Source organism: Triticum dicoccoides, chromosome 6B (genome assembly GCF_002162155.2).
Source record: "Triticum dicoccoides isolate Atlit2015 ecotype Zavitan chromosome 6B, WEW_v2.0, whole genome shotgun sequence".
NCBI classification, from domain to species: domain Eukaryota; kingdom Viridiplantae; phylum Streptophyta; class Magnoliopsida; order Poales; family Poaceae; genus Triticum; species Triticum dicoccoides.
In genome coordinates this window covers 549,502,277-549,528,671 of record NC_041391.1, presented here as the reverse complement: position 1 = coordinate 549,528,671, position 26,395 = coordinate 549,502,277, and the positions used below count along the sequence as shown (strand labels likewise).

The window sequence follows — 26,395 nt, the reverse complement described above, 5'->3', positions numbered from 1 at the left end:
GGAAGATGTTTCTTACGATAAAAAATGTAATATAACATAGCTAGCCGGATACTTGTCTGTTCAAGCAACTATGACCCCTACGCCTGGTTTCCACGCATACCCCGGTATATCTTACCGAGCGGGTATTCGGAAACACTCTACACCTTCGGGTCCAGAGGTCGAAGCCAAAAGGTCTGCCATGACAATTGTTTTACAATTCGTCTAGGGACAAATTTGTCAATTGAAGTACATAGTCACTTGGACTCAAAAACTTCTTCCTCTATGCCATTGATGACCCACAAGTATAGGGGATCTATCATAGTCCTTTCGATAAGTAAGAGTGTCGAACCCAACGAGGAGCAGAAGGAAATTACAAGCGGTTTTCAGTAAGGTATTTTCTGCAAGCACTGAAATTGTAGGTAACAGATAGTTTTGTGATAAGATAATTTGTAACGGGTAACAAGCAATGAAAGTAAATAAATTGCAGCAAGGTGGCCCAATCCTTTTTGTAGCAAAGGACAAGCCTGGACAAATTTTATAATGAGAAAAGCGCTCCCGAGGACACATGGGAGTTATCGTCAAGCTAGTTTTCATCACGCTCATTTGATTCGCGTTCGTTACTTTGATAATTTGATATGTGGGTGGACCGGTGCTTGGGTACTGCCCTTTCTTGGAGAAGCATCCCACTTATGATTAACCCCTATTGCAAGGATCCGCAACTACAAAATAAGTATTAAGGTAAACCTAACCATAGCATGTAACAAGTGGATCCAAATCAGCCCCTTACGAAGCAACGCATAAACTAGGGTTTAAGCTTCTGTCACTCTAGCAACCCATCATCTACTTATTACTTCGCAATGCCTTCCTCTAGGACAAATAATGGTGAAGTGTCATGTAGTCGATGTTCACATAACACCATTAGAGGAGAGACAACATACATCTCTTCAAAATATCGAACGAATACCAAATTCACATGACTACTAATAGCAAGACTTCACTCATGTCCTTGGGAACAAACGTAACTACTCACAAAGCATATTCATGTCCATAATCAGAGGGGTATTAATATGCATTAAGGATCTGAACATATGATCTTCCACCAAATAAACCAACTAGCATCAACTACAAGGAGTAATCAACACTACTAGCAACCCACAGGTACCAATTTGTGGTTTTGATACAAGATTGGATACAAGAGATGAACTAGGGTTTGAGAGGAGATGGTGCTGGTGAAGATGTTGATGGAGATTGACCCCCCCCCCCAATGAGAGGATCGTTGGTGATGACGATGGTGACGATTTCCCCCTCCCGGAGGGAAGTTTCCCCGGCAGAACAGCTCCGCCGGAGCCCTAGATTGGTTCCGCCAAGGTTCCGCCTCGTGGCGGCGGAGTTTCATCTCGTAAGCTTGCTTATGATTTTTTTCCAGGGTAAAAGACTTCATATAGCAGAAGATGGGCACCGGAGGGCCACCAGGGGCCCCACGAGGCAGGGGGCGCGCCCAGTAGGGGTGGGTGCGCCCCCACCCTCGTGGCCAGGGTGTGGGCCCCCTCTGGTACTTCTTTCGCTCAACAATTCTTATTAATTCCAAAAATGAGTTTCGTGAAGTTTCAGGACTTTTGGAGCTGTGCAGAATAGGTTTCGTACAGGGCGCGCCCCCACCCTCGTGGCCAGGGTGTGGGCCCCCTCTGGTACTTCTTTCGCTCAATAATTCTTATTAATTCCAAAAATTACGTTAGTGGAGTTTCAAGACTTTTGGAGCTGTGCAGAATAGGTTTCCAATATTTGCTCCTTTTCTAGCCCAGAATCCCAGCTGCCGGCATTCTCCCTATTCATGTTAAACCTTGTAAAATAAGAGAGAATAGCCATAAGTATTGTGACATAACGTTTAATAACAGCCCATAATGCAATAAATATTGATATAAAAGCATGATGCAAAATGGACGTATCAACTCCCCCAAGCTTAGACCTCGCTTGTCCTCAAGCAGAAGCCGATATCGAAAAATATGTCCACATGTTTAGAGATAGAGGTGTCGATAAAAAATAAAATACGGACATGAGGGCATCATGATCATTCTTATAACAGCAACATATATAGATCTTGTCATATGATTTCTTATGCTTAAGTAACAATCTATTCACAATGTCAAGTATGGTTCAGAAACTTCATTGAGAACTAACAACCTATAATGTTAGTCATTGAAGCAATTGCAATTTATCATAGCATCGGAAAGAGTCAAGAATAGAGCTTTTCAGCAAGTCCACATACTCAACTATCATATAGTCTTCTACAATTGCTGACACTCATGCAATACTTATGGTTATGGAGTTTTAATCGGACACAAAGAAAGATAGGGGCTTATAGTGTTGCCTCCTCACGATTTACCTCAAGGGTAATGTCAGCTATAATAGTTCATGCTAACTTACATCCAATTGGATATATATATCAGGACCTTTCCAACATGAGGTGCTTGCCAAAGGATAAAATGAAAAAGGGAAAGGTGGAACCACCTTGACTCTTGCATAATGTAAAAGACATAAAGTAAAAGATAGGCCCTTCGCAGAGGGAAGAAGAGGTTGTCATGTGCTTTTAGGGTTGGATGCACAAAATCTTAATGCAAAAGAACGTCACTTTATATTGCCACTTGTGATATGAACCTTTATTATGCAGTCTATCGCTTTTATTACTTCCATATCACACGATCGTATAAAGCTTATTTTCTCCGCACTAATAAGTCATACATACTTAGAGAGCAATTTTTATTGCTTGCAACATGACAACTTACTTGAAGGATCTTACCCAATCCATAGGTAGGTATGGTGGACTCTCATGGCAAAACTGGGTTTAAGGATGTTTGGAAGCACAAGTAGTATCTCTACTTGGTGCAAGGAATTCAGCTAGCATGGGGGGAAAGACAAGCTCAACATGTTGGACGATCCATGACAATATACTTTAACTAAGATGTGAGAAAACATAACCCATTATGTTGTCTTCCTTGTCCAACATCAACTCTTTAGCATGTCATACTTAATGAGTGCTCACAATTATAAAAGATGTCCAAGATAGTATATTTATATGTGAAAACCTCTCTTTCTTTATTACTTCCTATTAATTGTGACGATGACCAAAACTATGTTTGCCAACTCCCAACAACTTTTAAGCCTCATACTCTCTATGTGTGAACTCATTACTATCCATAAGATCAATATGAACTCTTTTATTTCTTTTTATTCTTTCTATTTTCTCAAGATCATAGCAAGATAGCAAAGCCCTTGACTCAACACTAATATTTATTATATATATAGCTCACGGACTCGATTACATAGAGGGATCACAAAGCAAAACTCAAAACTAAATCATACCAAAACTTTATTCTACTAGATCAAGATATTACCAAAAGGATCGAACTAAGTAAAACGGTAAAGATAGGAGTGTGATGGTGATACGATACCGGGGCAACTCCCCCAAGCTTGGCAGTTGCCAAGGGGAGTGCCCATACCCATGTGATTATGTCTCCTTTGCTGGTGAAGAAGGAGTTGTTGATGATGTAGGCTTCTTCCTTAATTTGCGCTTGAGAATGGAATTTTGCTCCCTTAGATCATCGATCTCCTGCTCAAGGCTTAACATCCTTTTGCATAGTTCCTGTTTGTTTTCCTGCAAGAGACGAAAAGGGATAAACTCGATCTTGGCTTTCTTCGCCCTCTCAGGGAGGCTTGACTTTTTAAAATCCACATGCATGTCCCCAGGTTGAGGTATCGGGACTTCATCTTCATCTGAGCTCGTCTCCTCCTTGCTCTTAGGCTCATAGTCTTCTTCTTCCTCAGTGGTCCAGCCACAATGCTCCAAGTCCCCGTAGACCTTAGGGTCTGCAAGGTAATCAGCCACATAGCTTTCTCCCTCCGAGTCCTGAGACGACATATTGCTCTAATCTGTGGCAGAAACAGCTCGAAACAAAGACATAAGATTTTTGCGTGATACGATGGTCAAAACTTTCGGGAGATTATATAATGAATTTTTACCGACCAAAAGAAGTATCGTGCACGAAAACGGAGTCCGGAGAGCACACGAGGTGCCCACGGGGCAGGGGGCGCGCCCTCCACCCTCGTGGAGGCCTCCTGTCCTTCCCGGACTACTTCTTATTTTCCTATTTTCTTAAATATTCCAAAACGGAGAAAAATTGCCATTAGAACTGTTTTGGAGTCTTTACTTACCGTACCACATACCTATTCCCTTTCGGAGTCGGGAACGTTCTGGAAAGTGTCCCTTATGTATTCCTCCGGGGTTACGGTTTCAATAATATTAGTTTCAACATTTATAGGGTTACCTGAGATATAATGTTTGATTCTTTGACCATTCACCACCCTTGGACTTGTGCCTTCGAAGTTGTTGATTTTTATGGCACCGGAACGATAGACCTCCTCGATAACGTAAGGGCCTTCCCATTTAGAGAGAAGTTTTCCTGCAAAAAATCTTAAACGAGAGTTGAAAAGCAACACATAATCAGCTATGTTAAACTCACGCTTTTGTATCCTTTTGTCATGCCATCTTTTAACTTTTTCTTTAAACATCTTCGCATTTCATAGGCTTGGGTTCTCCATTCATCAAGTGAGCTAATGTCAAATAACCTCTTCTCACTGGCAAGTTTGATATCATAATTGATCTCTTTAATAGCCCAATATGCCTTATGTTCAAGTTCGAGCGGTAAGTGACATGCTTTTCCGTAAACCATTTTATATGGAGACATACCCATAGGATTCTTATATGCAGTTCTATAGGCCCATAATGCGTCATCAAGTTTCTTGGGCCAATTCTTTCTAGATCTATTAACAGTCTTTTGCAAAATTAATTTGAGCTCTCTATTACTGAACCCTACTTGACCACTAGACTGCGGGTGATAAGGATATGCAATTCTATGGTTAACATCATACTTAGCAAGCATTTTACAAAAAGCACCATGAGTAAAATGTGAACCACCATCAGGCATGAGATATATAGGGACTCCAAACCTCGGAAAAATAACTTCTTTAAGCATCTTAATAGAGGTCTTATGATTAGCACTACTAGTTGGAATAGCTTCTACCCACTTAGTAACGTAAGCAACAACAACTAAAGTATGTGTATATCCATTAGAGGCAGGAAAAGGTCCCATATAATCAAAGCCCCAAACATCAAATGGTTCAATAACAAGAGAATAGTTCATAGGCATTTCTTGACGTCTACTAATATTACCGATTCTCTGACATTCATCACAAGACAAGACAACCTTACGGGCATCTTTGAAGAGAGTAGGCCAATAAAAACCGGATTGCAATACCTTATGTGCAGTTCTATCTCCAGCGTGGTGTCCCCCATATGGTTCGGAGTGACACTTGCATAGGATCTGTTCCTGTTCATGCTCAGGTACACAACGTCTAATAACACCATCTACTCCTTCTTTATAAAGGTGTGGGTCATCCCAGAAGTAATGTCTTAAATCATAAAAGAACTTTTTCTGTTGTTGGTATGTGAAACTAGGTGGTACAAATTTAGCAACGATGTAATTAGCATAATCAGCATACCAAGGAGCAGTACGAGAAGAATTTATGATAGCTAATTGTTCATCAGGAAAGCTATCATCAATAGGTAGTGGGTCATCAAGAACATTCTCTAACCTAGACAAGTTGTCTGCAATGGGGTTCTCAGCTCCCTTTCTATCAATAATATGCAAATAAAATTCTTGGAGCAAGAGGACCCATCTAATAAGTCTAGGTTTAGCATCTTTCTTTTCCATAAGATATTTAATAGCAGCATGATTAGTGTGAATAGTTACTTTAGAATCAACAATATAAGGTCTAAACTTATCACAAGCAAATACAACTGCTAAGAGCTCTTTTTCAGTGGTAGCATAATTTCTCTAGGCAGTGTCTAGAGTTTTACTAACATATTGAATAACATTTAATTTCTTATCAACTCTTTGCCCTAGAACAGCACCTACAGCATAATCGCTAGCATCACACATAATTTCAAATGGTAAATTCCAATCAGGTGGCTGAACAATAGGTGAAGTGATCAAAGTTTTCTTAAGTATTTCAAATGCTTCTACACAATCATCATTGAAAACAAAAGGAATATCTTTTTGTAATAGATTAGTTAGAGGCCTAGAGATTTTAGAAAAGTCCTTAATGAACCTCCTATAAAAACCAGCATGACCAAGGAAACTTCTTATACCTTTAATGTCCTTGGGATACAACATCTTTTCAATAGCATCAACTTTAGCTTTATCAACTTCAATACCTCTTTCAGAAATTTTATGCCCCATGACAATGCCTTCATTAACCATAAAGTGGCACTTCTCCCAATTCAAGATGAGACTAGTGTCTTCGCATCTCTGCAAAACTCGATCAAGGTTGCTCAAGCAGTCATCAAAATAGGATCCATAAACGGAGAAATCATCCATGAATACCTCACAAATCTTTTCACAAAAGTCAGAGAATATAGCCATCATGCATCTTTGAAAGGTAGCGGGTGCATTACATAAAACAAAAGGCATACGTCTATAAGCAAGAGTACCGAAAGGCAAGTAAAAGTAGTCTTTGCTTGATCGTCCACTGACACAGGTATTTGAGAGAAACCAGAATAACCATCTAGAAAGCAAAATTGTGTATGTTTGGATAGTCTTTCTAGCATTTGATCAATAAAAGGTAAAGGGTAATGATCTTTCTTAGTAGCTTTATTTAATTTGCGGAAATCAATTACCATCCTATAACCTGTAATAATTCTTTGCGGGATCAATTAATCTTTATCATTAGGAACAACAATGATACCTCCCTTCTTAGGGACACAATGGACATGACTTACCCACTGACAATCAGCAACGGGATAAATTATACCTGCCTCAAGGAGCTTTAGTATTTCCTTTCTTACCAATTCTTTCATCTTAGGATTTAATCATCGTTGATGATCTCTAACTGGTTTTGCGTCTTCTTCCAATTTTATTTTGTGTTGGCATAAAGTGGGGCTAATGCCCTTAAGATCATCAAGAGTATATCCAATAGCAGAACGGTGCTTCTTCCGAGTTTTCAATAATCTTTCCTCTTCCTGCTCTGAAAGGTTAGCACTAATAATAACAGGATATGTCTTCTTTTCATCAAGATAAGCATATTTAAGAGTATCAGGTAAAGGTTTGAGCTCAAACACGGGATCACCCTTGGGTGGAGGAGGATCCCCAATGATTTCAACAGGTAAGTTGTGTTTCAGAATAGGACCCTATTTAAGGAATACTTCATCTATTTCCCTTCTTTCATTCACAAACATATCATTTTCATGGTCCAGCAAATATTGTTCTAACGGATCAGTAGGATACACGGCAATAGAAGCAAGACAAATAATTTCATCCTTACTAGGCAATTCTTTATCATGGGGTTGTTTACGAAATTTAGCAAAATTAAACTCATGTGTCGTATCCCCCAGACCAATAGTAACAACATCCTTTCACAATCAATCCTAGCATTAACAGTGTTCAAGAAGGGTCTACCAAATATAATGGGACAAAAGTTATCTTGTGGGAAACCAAGAACAAGAAAATCAGCAGGATATTTAACTTTCCCAAACAAGACTTCAACATCTCTAACAATCCCAAATGGTGAAATAGTATCCCTATTGGCAAGCTTAATCGTAACATCAATATCTTCTAACTCAGCGGGTGCAATATCATGCATACTTTCATTATATAAGGAAATAGGTATTGCACTAGCACTAGCACCCATATCACATAAGCCATGATAACAATGATCTCCTATTTTAATAGAAATAACAGGCATGCCTACAACAGGTCTATGTATCTTAGCATCGGGTTTAGCAATATTAGCAGCTTTCTCACAGAAGTAAATAACATGCCCATCAATATTATCAGCCAAGAGATCTTTAACCATAGCAATACTAATTTCAACTTTAATTTTCTCAGGAGGTGTATATGTTCTAGTATTACTTTTACGAACCACAATTGAAGCTTTAGCATGGTCCTTTATCCTAATAGGGAAAGGTGGTTTCTCAACATAAGTAGTAGGAACAATAGGATCATTATAAGTGATAGTCTTTTCTTCAACTATAACAGGTGCAACTACTTTTACTTCAATGGTAGGATTATATTTAAACCACTTCTCCTTAGGTAGATCAACATGAGTGGCAAAAGAATCACAGAAAGAAGCTACTATCTCAGAGTCAAGTCCATATTTAGTGCTAAATCCACGAAAAGCATCGGTATCCATAAAAACTTAACATAATCAAACTTAGGTGTCATACCTGACTCCTTACCATAGTCGGAACCCCAATCTTCAGATTTGCGTTTAATTCTTTCCAATAAGTCCCACTTGAATTCAATAGTCTTCAGCATATAAGAACTAGCACAGGAAGTATCGAGCATGGTGCAATCATTGAGAGAAAGCCGAGCATAAATTTTTTGAATAATCATTTCTCTTGAGAGCTCATGATTGGGGCATGAATATAACATTGACTTAAGCCTCCCCCAAGCTTGAGAGTTACTTTCTCCTTATCGAGGCCAAAAATTATATATATAATTACGATCACGATGAACAAGATGCATAGGATAGAACTTCTGGTGAAATTCTAATTTCAATCGTTTATAGTCCCAAGATCCCGTATCATCACATAGCCTATACCATGTCAATGCGTCTCCCTTAAAAGATAAAGGGAAGACCTTCCTCTTAATAACATCATCGAGCATACCTGCAAGCTTAAATAATCCACAAACTTCATCCACATAGATAAGGTGTAAATCAGGATGCAATGTTCCATCTCCTGCAAAGGGATTAGCTAGCAGTTTCTCTATCATACCCGAAGGAATTTCAAAGTAAACATTTTCAGTAGGTTTAGTAGGTTGAGGAGCAACTCTTTGCTCTACTGGTTGGGGCGAAGATGCCCCGAACAAGCCCCTCAAAGGATTAGTTTCCATAGTAACAAGTGACAGTAAATTTCAGCACACTATATAAATGTTTCCTTACCAAGTTCCACTCACCAAAGGTGCTTCACTCCCCGGCAACGGCGCCAGAAAAGAGTCTTGATGACCCACAAGTATAGGGGATCTATCCTAGTCCTTTCGATAAGTAAGAGTGTCGAACCCAACGAGGAGTAGAAGGAAATGACAAGTGGTTTTCAGTAAGGTATTTTCTGCAAGCACTGAAATTGTAGGTAACAGATAGTTTGTGATAAGATAATTTGCAACGGGTAACAAGCAATGAAAGTAAATAAAGTGAATCAGGGTGGCCCAATCCTTTTTGTAGCAAAGGACAAGCCTAGACCAATTCTTATAATGAGAAAAGCGCTCCCGAGGACACATGGGAATTATCGTCAAGCTAGTTTTCATCACGCTCATATGATTCGCGTTCGTTACTTTGATAATTTTATATGTGGGTGGACCGGTGCTTGGGTACTGCCCTTTCTTGGACAAGCATCCCACTTATGATTAACCTCTATTGCAAGCATCTGCAACTACAAAATAAGTATTAAGGTAAACCTAACCATAGCATGAAACAAGTGGATCCAAATCAGCCCCTTACGAAGCAACGCATAAACTAGGGTTTAAGCTTCTGTCACTCTAGCAACCCATCATCTACTTATTACTTCCCAATGCCTTCCTATAGGCCCAAATAATGGTGAAGTGTCATGTAGTCGACGTTCACATAACACCACTAGAGGAGAGACAACATACATCTCATCAAAATATCGAACAAATACCAAATTCACATGACTACTAATAGCAAGACTTCACCCATGTCCTCAGGGAGAAACGTAACTACTCAGAAAGCATATTCATGTTCATAATCAGAGGGGTGTTAATATTCATTAAGGATCTGAACATATGATCTTCCACCAAATAAACCAACTAGCATCAACTACAAGGAGTAATCAACACTACTAGCAACCCACAGGTACCAATTTGTGGTTTTGATACAAGATTGGATACAAGAGATGAACTATGGTTTGAGAGGAGATGGTGCTGGTAAAGATGTTGATGGAGATTGACCCCCTCCCGATGAGAGGATCGTTGGTGATGACAATCGTGATGATTTCCCCCTCCCGGAGGGAAGTTTCCTCGGCAAAACAGCTCCGCCGGAGCCCTAGATTGGTTCCGCCTCGTGACGGCGGAGTTTCGTCTCGTAAGCTTGCTTATGATTTTTTTTCCAGGGTAAAAGACTTCATATAGCAGAAGATGGGCACCGGAGGGCCACCAGGGGGCCCACGAGGCAGGGGGGCGTGCCGAGTAGGGGTGGGCACGCCCCCACCCTCGTGGCCAGGGTGTGGGCCCCCTCTGGTACTTCTTTCGCTCAATAATTCTTATTAATTCCAAAAATGACTTTGTGGAGTTTCAGGACTTTTGGAGCTGTGCAGAATAGGTTTCCAATATTTGCTCCTTTTCCAGCCCAGAATCCCAGCTGTGTGCATTCTCCCTCTTCATGTTAAACCTTGTAAAATAAGAGAGAATAGCCATAAGTATTGTGACATAATGTGTAATAACAACCCATAATGCAATAAATATCGATATGAAAGCATGATGCAAAATGGACGTATCATCCATCCAACAGGCTATCTAGCCTACAATCCTGTTGGGAATACTTGGCGGCTACTTGTAACTGGTCATATACCAAACTAACAGGAATTTCTTTTCCATCTGACCCTACAGGTCCGACCCGGGCCATGTGATTCGGGCCGAGCATGGTATACCGAGTTTTCACCATCGCCCAGGCCTCTCGCGCATCTTCCCGGCAGGCCGATATCTTCCATAATCGGCAGCGCCACCGCGCTCCCTTGAACAGTTGTACAAGCCCCTCCATACTTCCTGGAGGGGAGTCAGATGGCCATAAGGCCTTGGCAATGCTTTGCATCGCCTGCCGAGCTTGCTCGTGCGTTTGCGACAGCTCTTGTAGCAGATCGCTCGATGATCCGGACACCTCCTCTTTGGGACGGCCCGTCAATATACCTACAGACATAATTCTGTCAGTTTCTTCCCTAGCCGAATTACACAGGGATAAGTTTAAACACATACTGAATATGCCGCCTCGCAGCTTCTTATTCTCCTTCACGTAGTCAGCCAGCTGGGCTCGCACATCTTTTATCTCTTCGCCCAGCTTGGTGAGGGAATCTTAGAGTTTGTTTTTCTCTGCTTGAACCCGCGTCAGTATACGCTCGCCCGCAGCCAGTTGCCTTTGAGCCCCTGGACCTCCTGCCGGTGCTGCTTCCGGTACCTCTCCCGGATGATCTGACAGCTCTGCCATAAGAAACCCACCCGCATTAATAATCCTGGTATCTGATTATGTTTTCTCGAGGGAAAGTATCGTTACCAGGCTCTGCCTTCTTGGATTCCTCCAGTTCGGCGGTAGTAGTGGCTAGCTGTGTCTGACACTTCTCCAGCTCTTGATTCAACAGGTTGTTCTTCTCTTTGAGCACCTGGGTATACAACGATCCTCAAATCAGTTGTTTAAACTGCTTCAAGTCTCAGGGGCTACTGGCATATAATTATCAGAATTATGCAAGTATGAACTTACCCGCATATCTTTCAAATACTGATCTGTGGCTCTGGACAGACCATCTCGAGCAGCTCGGATGTATGCATCACCTGAGTTGAAGGCATTGAAAGCCTCTTCTGAAAAACCAGGGTCGCGAAGAGCGGCCCGCCGGCGGCGATGATTCGTGGCGCTTTCCACTTAGGAATTTGTGGCAGATACTTTATCTGAATCCTCCGCAGAAGGACAATCCGGTGTCACTTCCGCATTAGCCTCAGTCCTCGAGACAGGGTCCGAAATCTGGCTAGTAGAGTCATGACCGGCAGGATCCCCGGACAGAGTCCGGTGAATGTTTTTCCTGATAAGACACAACGGGTAGTGTCATGCTTTAAGATGTCAACCATGAAGTATATTTAAAACCATACCTCTTCGATGAAGGCTCGGCCATATTTCTATTTGCCTTCCTCTTCGAAGGCCTGCCCATCGTAGGCGCCGCTTTCTTGCGAGTCGCTTCAGGTGCAGCGTGGCGCACCGATCGCCTTCCCTTTAGAGCATAAGATAGTGCGGTGGGTAAGGCGGAAGGAGGAAATTCTTTCGAAGGATAAGTCTCATGATTACTTACATGCGACGCAGGGAGAAGGCCGGGATAGTCAGCAATGATGGCCACTTTTGTGCCGTCATGGCTCGCCTAGTAAAACACTCCTTCCCCTAGCTCCACGAATATATCCGGATCCTCTTCGAATCCGGGGTCAAGGGTCCGGTTGTGGTCCTCTGGCTGTGGTGCGGGGCTGTGGATCTCCTTGGTGATTTTCCGCCATTCCTATTATGGATGGACGGGTTAATATTTATGGAAAGGGACCCAGGGAGTAAATGGAGTAGAGTAGTGGGATGGAGACTCACCCAGCTGGGAGGGTTGTACATGGAAAATCCATCTCTAGGCTTAATGCGGATGAACTCCTCTTTCTCCCCTTTGTACAATCCGGACAGTATTTTCGCCAAAGCAGCGGGAGTGTCCGGACCCTTTCGACCGTAGCGGGTGGCATCATCTTCTCCATTTAAGTGCCACATGGGGCACCCTCGGTATTGAAGTGGCTGAACCCCTCGCATTATGGATATCACCATAACTTTGACTACTGACAATCCAGACTGAGCGAGCATCTTTATCTTGCTCATCAATTGGTGGACTTCCGCGCTATCTTCCTCCCTGAGGCTCCAGGGACGCCAGCTGAGGTGTTTCTTCAATGGAGCATTTGAAAATTCAGGAAGACCCATTCAGACTGGATCAGGAAGGGAGACGTCCTCAACATAGAACCATTCAGAAGGCCGCTCTTCGGATGCCTTTTTTGGCGTGCCGGACAGGTATCCGGTCCCGGCGATGCGCCATATCTCGGCTCCACCCACTTGGAATATTGATCCCTCTTGATTACGGGGGACGAGGCAAAACAACTTCTTCCATAACTCAAAATGGGCCTCACAACCCAGAAATAGCTCGCAAAGAGCAACGTAACCCGCGATGTGCAGGATAGAGGCATGAGTAAAATTGTGCAGTTGGAGGCCATTGTACTCCAGAAGCCCTCAGAGGAACAGATGGATTGGAAATCCGATGCCTCTCAACAAGTAGGGAACAAAGTATACTCGTTCCCCCTGGATGGGTTGGGGAACTACTCCGCCTGCTCCCCACCATCGAAGGAAGCCAATCTGGCTCGAACGGGGACTAGATCCGCGGGGGGAAGAAATCCCTGGGTCTGCAGCTTCACCAGTTGGCCGTGGCATACGGAACACTTTTCCCAATCACCCTGTTTGGGGCCATGAGGGTGGGAGGAAGAGCTGGGAGCGCTAGCCATGTTGGGGTGGTTTATACGGGCAAGCTCCGAGGATTCCTCATTTGGGGGAGATGGTGTGGATTAGATCTGAAGATCCCCGTCTCTTTAGATAGACAATTTTCTCACATGGTCAGGGTGGTAAGTGCAAAAATTCCCCGACCTCTCGCATTCCCTCGACACGTGGAAGCTGAAATCATGAAGGTGCAAAAGCCGATGAGCGCGACATTAAATGGAGAGCCGGATACTGCTCTTTAAGTCAGGTACTTTGAAGTATTCGGAGAAGGAACCCGCCTTGCAATGCCGAAGACAATCTGCATGCCGGACTCATTGTCATTGAAGACTGGTTCGGGGGCTACTGAGGGAGTCCTGGATTAAGGGGTCCTCGGACAGCCGGACTATATACGTGGGCCGGACTGTTGGGCTATGAAGATACAAGATAGAAGACTTCTTCCCGCTTCCGGATGGGACTCTCCTTTGCGTGGATGGCAAGCTTGGTGATTCGGATATGTAGATTCCTTTTCTCTGTAACCGACTTTGTGTAACCCTAGCCCTCTCAGGTGTCTATATATACCGGAGGGTTTAGTCCGTAGAGACAACAACAATCATAATCATAGGCTAGACTTCTAGGGTTTAGCCATTACGATCTCGTGGTAGATCAACTCTTGTAATAGTCATATTCATCAAGATCAATCAAGCAGGAAGTAGGGTATTACCTCCATAGAGAGGGCCCGAACCTGGGTAAACATTGTGTCCCCCGCCTCTTGTTACCATTAGCCTTAGACGCATAGTTTGGGACCCCTTATCCGAGATCCACCGGTTTTGACACCGACACTCACCCTAGAGAAACAACACAAGATCCTTGTTGCAAGTCTAACAGGTGAGCCATGTCAGCAACCGTTTGCTACCTGAGCTTGCGTACCAATATTTATTTGGGACTTTAATTTCTAGTTGGCCAAATTTTCCATATATCTTTCCTACTTAGAAAGATTATTCCTACTTAGAAAGATTTGAGTTGGTGGTGAGTTCACTCACACATGCATTATATAGATGGGCCCATGTAGGCGAGCTAGAGTTAACACTCGCATTAAGCACTATATAGATGGGCCCATGTCAATATGAAGTGTTGCTCCAAAAGAAATCAATATGAAGCTTAGCAGGAGCGCTGCCATCCTGTCCGACAAAGACCTACGTGGCCCAGGGGAGGAGTGCTTCGCGAAGTAGTACCGTTTGGATGTGGGATCGGTGACCTTAGCGAGAAGGCCACCAGTGCACATGCTCGACGACATTGGGGAGTAGAGGCAATGGGTAGGGGGCGGCGGGCATGAGCACTGGTCCACAACTTCTTGCACATTAGCCTTGGCCATTATCGTCGACGCAAACGATGCACAGAGGTCACACTCGAGATCCCTCCAAAGCCTCGTGTCCTTCCGCTACTCCTTGAAAGCTGCAATTATTATATCTTATTCACGATGATCATAGCCATGATGATAGAGGCCATGGGGACCACAGAGGCCTTGAGAATGACCTCACTCGGCATCAAATGTTAGATAGATCTAAATACCCCCTTCCTCGAAAATAAATAACATTTCCAATCATCGAATTTTGATTCTTTGGCTCGTCATTCTTGTGTGCACTAATAATCTTTTCTTATGATCCGATGTCTAGCATTAATGTGCTCCATGTCTCTTTTTTCATGTTACATATTTTATCAATCTTTTGTGTAGCTTAGGGCGACAAATGGTGTGAAATATTACGTTGGACGTTGAATCTTTGATATGTTTACAAAATTCCACTTGTTATCCATGCTACCCATACTCATGTTCTATTGACTACATTTAGACATCATTTTGGTAGGTCTCGGTTTGGACTATGTTGATTTCAAATCCGCTCAAATCTATAAGCGTGGCTTCTTTAAGAATATTGTTAACGGGGCATACCATTTTAAATGGGATGGTTAAATGTGGAGAGACTCAAATGTTGATTCCCCTAACCTATTGAATGTACTACAATTCTAGACTTTGACATTAGAAACATATGCCAAGATAAAATGATAATGTGATCTGCAACAAGCAAATATATAGTTTGTTTCCTTGGATGACCTTGCAAAGCAGAACAATGCTATGTATAGTAGCATTAATACATATGATAAGAAAATAAATAACCACTTGCTTCTTGTGTAACTTTAGAATATATATTTTTCGGGTGAAACTTTAGAATATTTGATTGCATTTATTCAATAACCATACGAGGATAAACTATTTTTGGTTCTACTTTGATTTAGTTCTGTGGCATAGCACGGGCATCTTACTAGTTTGTTGGTAACTGTGGCTGCCTTATGACTGCCGACCAGTTACCAGAATTTCAAATTATTTGAAATATGGAGTAAATTCCAATTGTGATCAGAAACCTCTAGAATAATAGTATTCCAATATCCATGTTGGCTACAAACCCCAACCTCGTGCTATTTGGTAACCAAAGTCTAGGTCTCGCTTTATCATGGCAACTTATACACTTGCCTTATTTACTTATTTTAGACGGAAAAGAGTGGGAGAAGCAACATAATTGTATAAGACGTGTTTCATGGTTCCACCATGACAAATCTTATTAGTTCACTTGATCAAGTCAACTAAGTTATATATATTTCATATATTGATGGTCAGACATAAATATAAAAAGTTTGATTGCACACATTTTAGAATGCTACTTGTTTCCTAGTGTATGCAGTAAAAGTCTTAAAACATTGTGTTCCAACAAATGCAGAACAATTATTCTCTAGAATTAGTTTTTATTTCACTCTCGATCAGTAAGTTCTCTAATACAATCTAGAGGAAGCACCACCATCGATTGTTTCAAAAGTACTTGGGCTACGGGTTCCTGTCGCGACTTAACTGCCTGTCTTACAAGGTAGCAAGAATATGGTACAAGTTGTATCCAGCAGCCTGCATCATGTGATCTGCCGTAAAAAGGAGAAAACCCCTCCTGTCACTGGCTGCTGAGGATTTTCAGTTCAACTATATATATGTATATGGAATTTGCAAGTGATAACATTTGTGGATCTTAGGAACACCCTCGAAGCCAGGGCAACGGTTATCCGAGGGTGTTCCAGAGATTGAGAGACATCGTCGAACAATGCCTAGGCGCCGGCGGCGAGGGCAGGAGGAGGACAATATTGATATACCCAGGACCCATGTGTTTTACTTTCTACTTTGAAAGATGGTTTTGTAAAGCTAGAGAATTTCAATATACTCCATCCATTCCCTTGTACAAAGCCACTATGGAAAATATATTTTGCGTCTATATAAGGCCAGTAACGGTAATCGAGACAAAAATTAATAATGTTTCTTCGTACTAGCAACTTGTTTAATACATCTTATACAATTATGTTGCTTCTTATATATTTCATATACATCTTATACAATTATATATATATATATATATCGGTTTACAAGGCGTGCGCGTACCCCTAGGTCGTCAATTTGACCAACCTAATACAAGTCATATATTACAAAAAGTATACCAATATAAACTTTAGATGTTCTATTTTCAAAAGATATAATTTTTGTGTTATATAGTTTATATTAAGGTGATCAAATTGGCAACCTAGGTATACGCGTATGACTTGTAAACTGAAACGGAGGTAGTACTTGCATGCATGTGGTCATAATGACACCGTGTTATTCCCTCCATTCCTAAATATAAGTCTTTGTATTGATTTCACTATGGACTACACACGGATGTATATGGACGTAGTTTAGAGTGTAGATTCACTCACTTTGCTCCGTATGTAGTCCATATTGAAATCTCTAGAAAGACTTATATTTAGGAATGAAGAGAGTATTTTCTTCCCATTCCTTCCTTGCACACATGTGGGCGTATTAATAATTCCGGTTAACGAAAAAAAAGTTGGCTTTTAAAGTAGCCATTAAATTTTACCTTGATACATGTAATGTGAGTTTGTGGCCTTGTATAAGGGAATGGATGGAGTATATGGTTTTGGTCTTCCCACCATTTTTTCAATCATTTATGCATGAACATCCTCTTTTTGAAGTAACTGTGATTGCATTGCAAGGATGTCGATTAAAGTATGGGTTCCGCACTCATGAACTTGCAGGGTTGGCTAACAAAGCACTAGTTAATCACAATCTCAACATGTTGGGAAGTTCTGATTTCACCGGTTTCGTTCTGATTCACAGGTAGATAAACTGATATGACTATTTTTTCAGTTAATCAGTAACATTACTTGCAGACACCACTGCTACACGGCGGCAATACCAATTATCACAATTTCATGCAGTACTAGAAGGGCTGTCAATAATAATTATAGTAAATCAATAGGTTGGTAAACTGTAGCTCAATGCCTCCCTTTGCCTCTGCATGCGCATGCACATATTAGCTATATGTATTATGTAGCGCCGATCTTCAGCAAAGACTTTTGACGGCAGACAATAGTGTTGGAACTCAGATTACTGCGCGTAGTCACAGAAGCCGTAGCTGCACTTGTCGTTGCATCGGTTAGAGCAGGTGCCGCAGTTCTTCTTGTCAGAGAGCAGATCCACACAGTGCCCGCCACAACACGTCCGGCCATGCTTGCACGCCTTGTTGCAGCCGCCGCAGTGCTGGGCGCTGGCGACGGTGTCCACGCACTGGCCGCTGCAGCACGTCGTCCCCGTCGCGAGGCATGCTTCGGCCGACTTCTTCGAGCACTCGTACGCCGACAGAGGCAGGTGGGCAGCGCCGCCAACAAGCAGGAAACGGCTCCTCCTTGCCGGCGGCCCGGTGCTCTCGCTGGCGCCTGCCGTGGCTGAGGCAATGCCGCTGGTCGTGGCCAGCACCGTGATGAGGAGAAGCAGGGTGGCGTTCGCCATTGTGGAGACGAGAAGTAATGCAGATGCAGGTGGTTGGCTTATTGGCTCGTTGCTCTTGATTAGCAGGGAGCTGAGGATGTGGTTGTTGTGTGGAGGGAATGTCTCTCAAGGGTCACGCTTTATATAGAAGAGGTCATGGGCAGGAAGTCAGCGGGGTAGCTATGCTCTCTTGAGGTTGACTTTCTGATGCAAAATTTGACTTCAAGATGACGCCAAGAAGCCATTTTTTACCCGGAACTAAAAATGATTGAAAATAAACAAGAGGTTTTAGGTACAATGTTCATATGGAGTGTAGAGGTTTCAGAAGATTAATTATAGGTTGATCAATCCATAATCCGGGTGCATGCTAAGCAACCAGTACGCAAGATTAGTGTTGAGAACAGAGAATGGCTGAAGAGATTGTCGTAGTACGAAGTGTAACTAAAGTGAACACACAGTAAAGCTCCACGGAGCACTAATCCTGCACAAGTAACACACGGGATACAGTGAACCAAAATGCCGTCCTTCCTCACATGCTGGACGCGATGTACGATCATAAGGTGAGGACTGAAAATAAGGTAAGCAGCGATTAAAAATGATACAATTAACCCTCAAATTCCTCGCAAAAAAAAACACTCAAATTAATGCATAGGGCTGTGGCTTGACATGCTACACCCTCTGATCGTGGACAAGGGAAAGACCATCATCAAGGCATCACCCGTGGATCAAACGGTACTTGCTGGGATAATGGAAAACAGCTAAGATACATATAAACACTGATGAATAATGTTTAGGAGAACCATGGAACCGTGAATATACTCCTATTTTTCGTCAGATATCACCTCGAGACATGTGGCATGCGCTGTTTTTATTTACTCCGCGTATTAGTTTTGGTCAAAGTCAGACTTTGTAAACTTTGACAAAGTTTAGAGCCAAAAATATTAACATCTACAATAACTAATCAATTTCATTAGATTCATATTGAATGTACTTTCACATCTTATAGATTTGTTATGGTAAATGTTTATATTATTTTCTATAAGCTCAGTCAAACTTTGCAAAGTTTGATTTCAGTTAAATCTAATATACAGACTAAATAAAAACAGAGGGAGTAATGTATTAGGAATCTTTCTGACCTTCCGAACAAGTTAATTGTCCTGTAAATGTAAAACATGCATTATATTGCTAGGCCGTTTCTTTTAAACTTGGATGGCATCATCGCTCCATTGTTCTGAAACAAAACACTCAAATGCCGAGACCATTCCGCAGCACCGAGGTTGTTTTTTCTTGTTAGTTCCGTAAGTGGTCCATGACGGTTTTACTAATCCAGCAACTAGTATAGTGAGTAGAAATTAACATGTGCGTCAAGATGCCGAGTTATCCTTTTGCTCTTTTAGGGGATGGCAGATACAAAAATATGTACAGCATACTCCCTCCGTCCGGAATTACTTGTCATCAAAATGGTTGAAAATGGATGTATCTAAAACTAAAATACATCTAGATACATCCATTTCAATGACAAGTATTTTCGGATGGAAGGAGTACTTTCTCAGGCCAGTTGGTCAAGTGATGGTAGTTGCAGAAAAAATATACTCCCTCCGTTCCTAAATATATGTCTTTCTAGAGACTTCAAATGGATTACCACATATAGATGTATATAGACATATTTTAGAGTGTGGATTCACTCATTTTGCTTCGTATGTAGTCATTTATTGAAATCTATAGAAATACAAATATTTAGAAATGGAGGGAGTACAACATACAGTGTACATTTTTGGTCCACTTGATAGTTACATGCCTGAAACATGTGATGGTTACACAATGAAACATAAAACTAGCATTTAATTTGGGATGGGCTATGGAGAAACAATGAAACAGACAGAAGCGTGCACTGTGTAAAGGTAGAATAACTGTAGCGCATTCTCACAGAACAACACTGGCCCTGAGATGGCTACATACTGTCATACTTACACGTACACAAGCTTAAACATTGTTTGGTGACGTTTGATTCTCTTTTTTTTTTTTTGCGGGGGGGACGTTTGATTCATCTTACAGTTTGAAGTGCTCAAGTAGAGCTTTGCTGGCAAGGTCACGTTTGAAGAAGGCCCCCAAAAACTCAAACATCGTGAAACGCCTGTACTTTGGTGGGTTTTCTGTAGAAACCAGCCCTGGCAACGGCCCATACAAAACTGATTCCCCTCGCTTTCCAGGATTGAAGAAGACAGCAATTGAAACTCTAGCTTCCTCACGTGAATTCATCACCACCCTGTGTTCGACGCTCTTGTACTTATCATTTGACATTATCTGATGAAAAAAATGGGGTAATAATTAATAAACAGATTAGATGCAGTGATGACATTATGAAACGGCCGCTCGCCGCTCCCCCGCTCCCCCGCTCCTTGCTGCACCGGAGGCCACTCCGGCCCCGGCGGCCACGCCTTGCCTCCACCGCCGGCTGCCACTCCGGCCCCGGCGGCCCACTCCCCGTCCCATGGACGCCTCCCCCCCTCCTCCGGGGGGCCTGCACCCCACGCCACGCTGGCTGGAGTCCAGCCCCTCCTCGGCTGGATCTGGTTCGACCGCCGCGTCGTACCGGGACGCCTTGCTCGCCTCCCCATCTGCTCCCCCCTCCGGTGGTGGTACGCCGCTTGACTCCACCGGCCCGCGTCTTTCCGGGCTTCGGTCGAAGGTCCACCGCGGCGACCCCACGCCGGAGGCCCCCTGGAGCGTTGCCGGGCGCCAGCGCTGGAAGCGCCCACGCCGCCCTCGGGCGCGCCGTCCTACCGGGCCTGCGCGCCCCCGCTCTACGTCCTCGGCAAGCGGCGAGTGCCCCCGCTGCCTCTCAAGGTCCCGAAGCCACCTGCTTGAGGAGTGCCGCCGCGACATCCGGTGCCGGAGATGCCGTTTCTACGGTCATATGGCACGCGACTGCACCGCGCCCCACAAGCGCCTCCCCGCCCAGATCCTTGCGAAGCGACCTCGCACCTCCCCTCCGTCGACGGTTTCGGGCGGGTCAAGCCCCACCGCGTCCTCCGGACGGGCTTCCCCCTTGCCGTCTCCGGCGCACTCCCCGCGGCCGTCCCCGCCACCCTCCTCGAGCCCGGCCCCCTCCTCCTCGTCGGGCACGCCCACTGTCATGTCTGGGCACCCTGCACTCCGGCCGGTCGGTGCCAACTGCTTCCTCCCCCGTTCTGCCGAGGTTGAGGCCGCGGAGGCCAGTCTCCAGCGCGCCCTGCTCGCCACCGTAGCTGGTCGCCGGACTGGCGTCTCCTGCGCCGACGTCACGGGACTCATCAGCGGGCGGTTCGACATCCCCGCGGACATGTTCTCGGTGCATCGCCATGGGCCGGCGCAGTTCTTGCTCCGGTTCCAGAGGATGGAGGACCGTCCGCGAGCGTCGGCGGGCGTGGCCCGCGGCCCGCGTTTCCGCCTCCTCTTGCGCCCCTGGAGTCGCTCCGATGGCGCCCAGGCCGTCTCCCTGCGTTTTAAGGTGGATCTCGAAATCTCCGGCATCCCCGACCACGGCTGGCACCTCTCCTTCGCCGTGACTCTGCTGGCTCCGTTCTGCAAAGTCGACGAGCTCGCTCCGGAGACTCGCGATGGCTCTGATATGTCCGTCTTCAGAGTTTCGGCCTGGACTCCCAACCCGGACGGGATCCCGCGCACCTCCGACCTCTACCTCCCGGAGAACGACGCTGTGATCGCCGGCGCCAACCCGGACGTCGAGGAGAGGTTCGCTTTGGAGGTTCTGCGCTACCCAGTAACGATCCACGTCGCCCGCTCCACCGATTTCCGCCTGCCGGCCCCGGCCCCGCCGCCCCACCTCCTGCGGATGACTCCACCCCCTTCGACGCCCCTCCGGCGCCGCCGTGTCCCGGGCCATGGCCACGTTACTACGATTTCCCGTGTCGCTTCGGGAACTGCGGTGACGCGTGGCCGCCGCCCGGCCGCGACGGCGGCACCTCCGGCACCGGCGTGCACCATCGCCACCGGCGCCCTCCTCCGCCACCCCGCGACTGGCATGGGATCCTTGGATCCCACTCGTTGCCCGCTGACGCTCCTGCCCGGGCCCAAGGAAAAAGCCGCCCCACCTTTCGGCAAAGCCGCCTTGACTGCGGTCCGCGCATGGAGACAAGTCCGCCAACCACGACCGCGCCTCTACGCCTGGCCCCCGCGCCTCTGCTGCTGACATGGCGGCCCCACCAGGCGCAGATGCTGAGTGGGACACCCTCAGACCCCACCGCCGAGGCTCCCGGGTCCCCGCGCTCGCCCCGTATTGGTGGATACACTCTGGTGGAACCGGCCGGTGCCCCGTCCGTTCCTCTCGTGGACGCTGCCCAATCCCCTCTGAGACGGCGACAAGATGGACCTGATCCCGAGGCATCCCCTGCCTCTGGCCCGCGGTCCCCTGCCCCCCGAGCCACAGCACCGGCTCCACCACCCCTGGCGACCCCACCACGATCCCCCAGCCAGCTTTCGGCCTCCGCCACACCTTTCTCTCCACGTGTCCAGTCCCCTAGCGCCCTGGCGTCTCCTGGCCATGCGGATAACGCTTTGGTTGCCCAGGCCCGTGAAGTCCAAAACTTTGTGGCAGGAATCCTGCTGCGATCGGCGCCCGTGCTACCTACTCCAGGCCCCAAGCGAAGAAGGAAGGAATTGCCCCCAAACTTCACTCCCAGACGCAGCCACCGCATCGCCAAGGCCGACCGGGGTCTCGACTCGGAGGCTAAGGCTAAGCGGGTGCTTCTGCTGCGGCTCGGCATCATCCGCGAGAACGAGCCACTCTCCTCCTCGGCCATCGAGCGCTACAGCAAGCTTTTCGAGCAGCCGCTGGCCGAGGACGTCGTGCAAGCCTTTGCGGACTACTACGGATGGCACCTTCCCACCGGCTCTCTCCCTGTCCAGTGCGACATTGCCGCCAACTAGTTCTGCCGTGCCCCTTCCCCTCGGCCTCCATCCTTCCCTTATGGAGTGCACCCTTAAGACTGTGTTCTGGAACGTCCGTGGCCTTCATTCCAAGGCTAAGCGCACCGCGGTCCGATCTGTAATTTCCTCGGTTTCACCGAACATTGTATGCCTTCAAGAAACGAAGCTCGATTCGTTCACGTTGCCCCTTGTGGTGGAGACGCTAGGCTCTTGCTTCCTGGATTTCTTCTTCCTCCCGGCCTCCGGCACCCGTGGCGGCATCCTCCTTGCTTGGAACTGTAACGAGATCGCTATCTCCAGCCCATACATTGGTCAGCACCACATCACGGCCCTCGTTTCTACCACCTCGGGCGCGCATCCTTGGTGGATCACCGGGGTCTATGGCCCGCAGGACGATGATGATAAGATCCTGTTCGTCGAAGACTTGCAAGATACCCGTGACTCTTGCGCTGGCCCCTGGCTCCTAGGCGGTGACTTCAACCTCGTCTCCTCCTCCAGTGACAAAAGCAACGGCCGGATCAATAGACGCACCTCCAACAGATTCCGTCGCTTCATTGCCGATATGGAGTTGCGCGACGTCTACATGCATGGCCGCCGCTACACTTGGTCCAACGAGCGAGACTCGCCCACGCTTGTGCGCAACGACCGCTTTCTTTGCACCTCGGAGTGGGATCTCGCGCAGCCGCATGCCATCCTCCGCTGCCTTGCCTCGACGGTGTCTGACCACTGCCCGCTTTTTCTTGACTGTACTCCGAGCTCGGCTGGCCCGAGGCGCTTCCACTTCGAGCGGTTTTGGATTAGGCTTGAAGGCTTTCAGGACACGGTGGCGGCTGCTTGGAGCTCTGTCCACAACCCAGACCCCTTCCGGCGCGTTTACCTCCGCCTCAAGACCACGGCTCGCCGCCTCCAGAGCTGGGGTGCACGCACTCATGGCCACGTCTCCCTGGAACTTATGATTGCGCGGGAGCTCACCGCCCGCCTCGATGCGGCCTAGGACACTCGGGCTCTCTCCCCCTCTGAGATCTGGCTTCGACGCAATCTGAAGCGCGCCTACCTTGGTTTAGTCTCGCTCGACAGATCCATCGCCCGCGTGCGGGCGCGGTTTGGATGGCTGAAGGAGGGCGAGACTAACACCACCTTCTTCAAAATCCACGCGGCTCACAGGCGCCAGAAGAACCGCATCCTCTCCCTTCAGCACGAGGGCTCTTTGATCACCGATGAGCAGGACATGGACAAGGCGGCCTACCACCACTTCTCCTCGCTCCTCGGCACTCCAAGGCTCCGTGATTTCTCCCTCGACTTGCGACAAATTGACGACCGCTCCTTCAACCTAGAGGAGCTCGAGCTTCCTTTTTCCGAGGAGGAAATCTGGACCGCGGTCAAGGCGCTCCCCCGTGGAAAAGCCCCGGGCCCCGATGGATTCACGGTTGAGTTCCTTGTGGCATGCTGGGATACGATCAAAGTCGATATTTGCGAGGTGTTCAACAAGTTCTACTCCATGAAAGGGCGCAGCCTCCAGCGCCTCAACGAAGCCCTTATCACGTTGATCCCTAAGAAGCCGGACGCCGCCTCTCTCTCGGATTACCGCCCCATCAGCCTAATCCACCTGATCGCGAAGCTCATCGCGAAAGTCCTCTCCCTACGCCTCGCTCCTCGCCTGGGCCAGCTCGTCTCCACCAACCAAAGTGCATTCATCGCCGGGCGGTGTGTGCACGACAACTTTATGCTCGTCCAACAGACCGCCCGCCAACTCCACAACCTCCGTGTGCCCCGCGTCCTCCTCAAGCTCGACATTGCACGCGCGTTTGACACGGTCTCTTGGGCTTTCCTCCTCGACGTGCTACGCCACCTTGGCTTTGGTCGTCGGTGGATCGAGTGGATTACCATCTTACTCTCCACATCCAGCACGCGCGTCCTCATCAATGGATCCCCCGGCCCCCCCATCGCCCACGCTTGCGGACTACGACAAGGCGATCCTGTGTCCCCAATGCTGTTTACGATTGCCGTTGATGCTCTCAACTCCCTCCTCCTCCATGCCCACCGCAGCGGCCTTCTTCAGCGGCTCACCACTCGGCACGCCTCTTCGAGCATTTCCCTTTATGCCGACGATGTGATCATCTTCTGCCACCCGTCAACCCGCGATCTCCGGGTCATTTGGGAGCTGCTCCGTGTCTTTGGCGAGGCGTCCGGGCTATGCACGGACTTTGCCAAGTGCTCGGCAACCCCGATCCGCTGTGACGACCCCACGCGCGCCTCCATTGCGTGCGAGCTGGCCTGCACCGTCATGGACTTCCCTATCACCTACTTGGGCATCCCTCTCTTGCTCCGGAAGCCGTTCACCTCGTCACTCCGGCCGATCATGGAGAAGCTGGCCAAGAAGCTTTCCTCCTGGCGGGCGATGCTCCTGTCCCGCGGTGAGCGTCTCGCCCTCGTCCGCGACGTGCTGTGCGCGATCCCCTCCCACATCATGGTCGTCATCGCTCTTTGCCCGACGATCCTCAAGCAAGTGAACCGCATCATCCGCGAATTCCTCTGGCATGGTAATAAGGAGACCCGCGCCGGCCACGGGCCAGTCAACTGGCAGCGCGTCTGCCGGCCCCTCCATCTTGGCGGGCTCGGCATCCCGGACCTCCATCGACAAGGGATCTCTCTCCGTGTGCGCTGGTTGTGGCTGCAGCGCACCGACCCGCCCAGGCCGTGGGCTCACCTGCACCTGCCCTCCGATGCTGACTCCTCCGCCATCTTTCACGGGTCCACGTCCTGGATCATCGGCGACGGTAGGTCTTGCCGATTCTGGACTGATGCTTGGATCGACGGCATGGCCATCGCGGACATCGCCCCTAACCTGCTTCCCCTTGTCCCCCGAAGGCGTCGCAAACGCACCGTGGCGGAGGGGCTCCAGGACCGCTGCTGGATTGCAGACTTGCGTGGCGCGCTCACTCCCACTGCCCTGGTGGAATACGTCCAGCTTTGGACTAGGTTGTGTCACCTCCACCTATCTACCTCCCCTGACCGTCTTGTCTGGCGCTGGACTGCGGATGGAAACTACTCTGCCAGATCCTGCTACCGAGCCCTCTTTGCCGGCTCCATAGCCGCCCCATTCTGGCGCCTCACCTGGAAGTGTTGGGCCCCTCTGCGCGTCAAGATGTTCACCTGGTTGGCCGACCTTGACCGCTGTTGGACTGCCGACAGACTGGAGCACCACGGTCTCCCCCACAATGACAGATGTGCTCTCTGCGACCAGCACGTCGAGACCATGCAACACATCATCATCGTCTGCCCTTTCTCCAGGCAAGTTTGGCATGACGTCCTGTCTTGGGTGCGCGC

General features: G+C 47.0%; 1 protein-coding gene across 1 annotated transcript in view; it reads right to left on the bottom strand.

Moving 5' to 3' along the window:
* Positions 1-20,014: 20,014 nt before the first annotated feature.
* Positions 20,015-26,395, bottom strand: part of LOC119324699 (1-aminocyclopropane-1-carboxylate oxidase homolog 4-like) — an 8,113-nt gene continuing 1,732 nt past the window's right edge. The window contains exon 2 of the mRNA XM_037598470.1: positions 20,015-20,446. Within this exon, the coding sequence (XP_037454367.1) occupies positions 20,192-20,446 (255 nt within the window). The 3' untranslated portion in view covers positions 20,015-20,191. The remainder of the gene's footprint in view (positions 20,447-26,395) is intronic.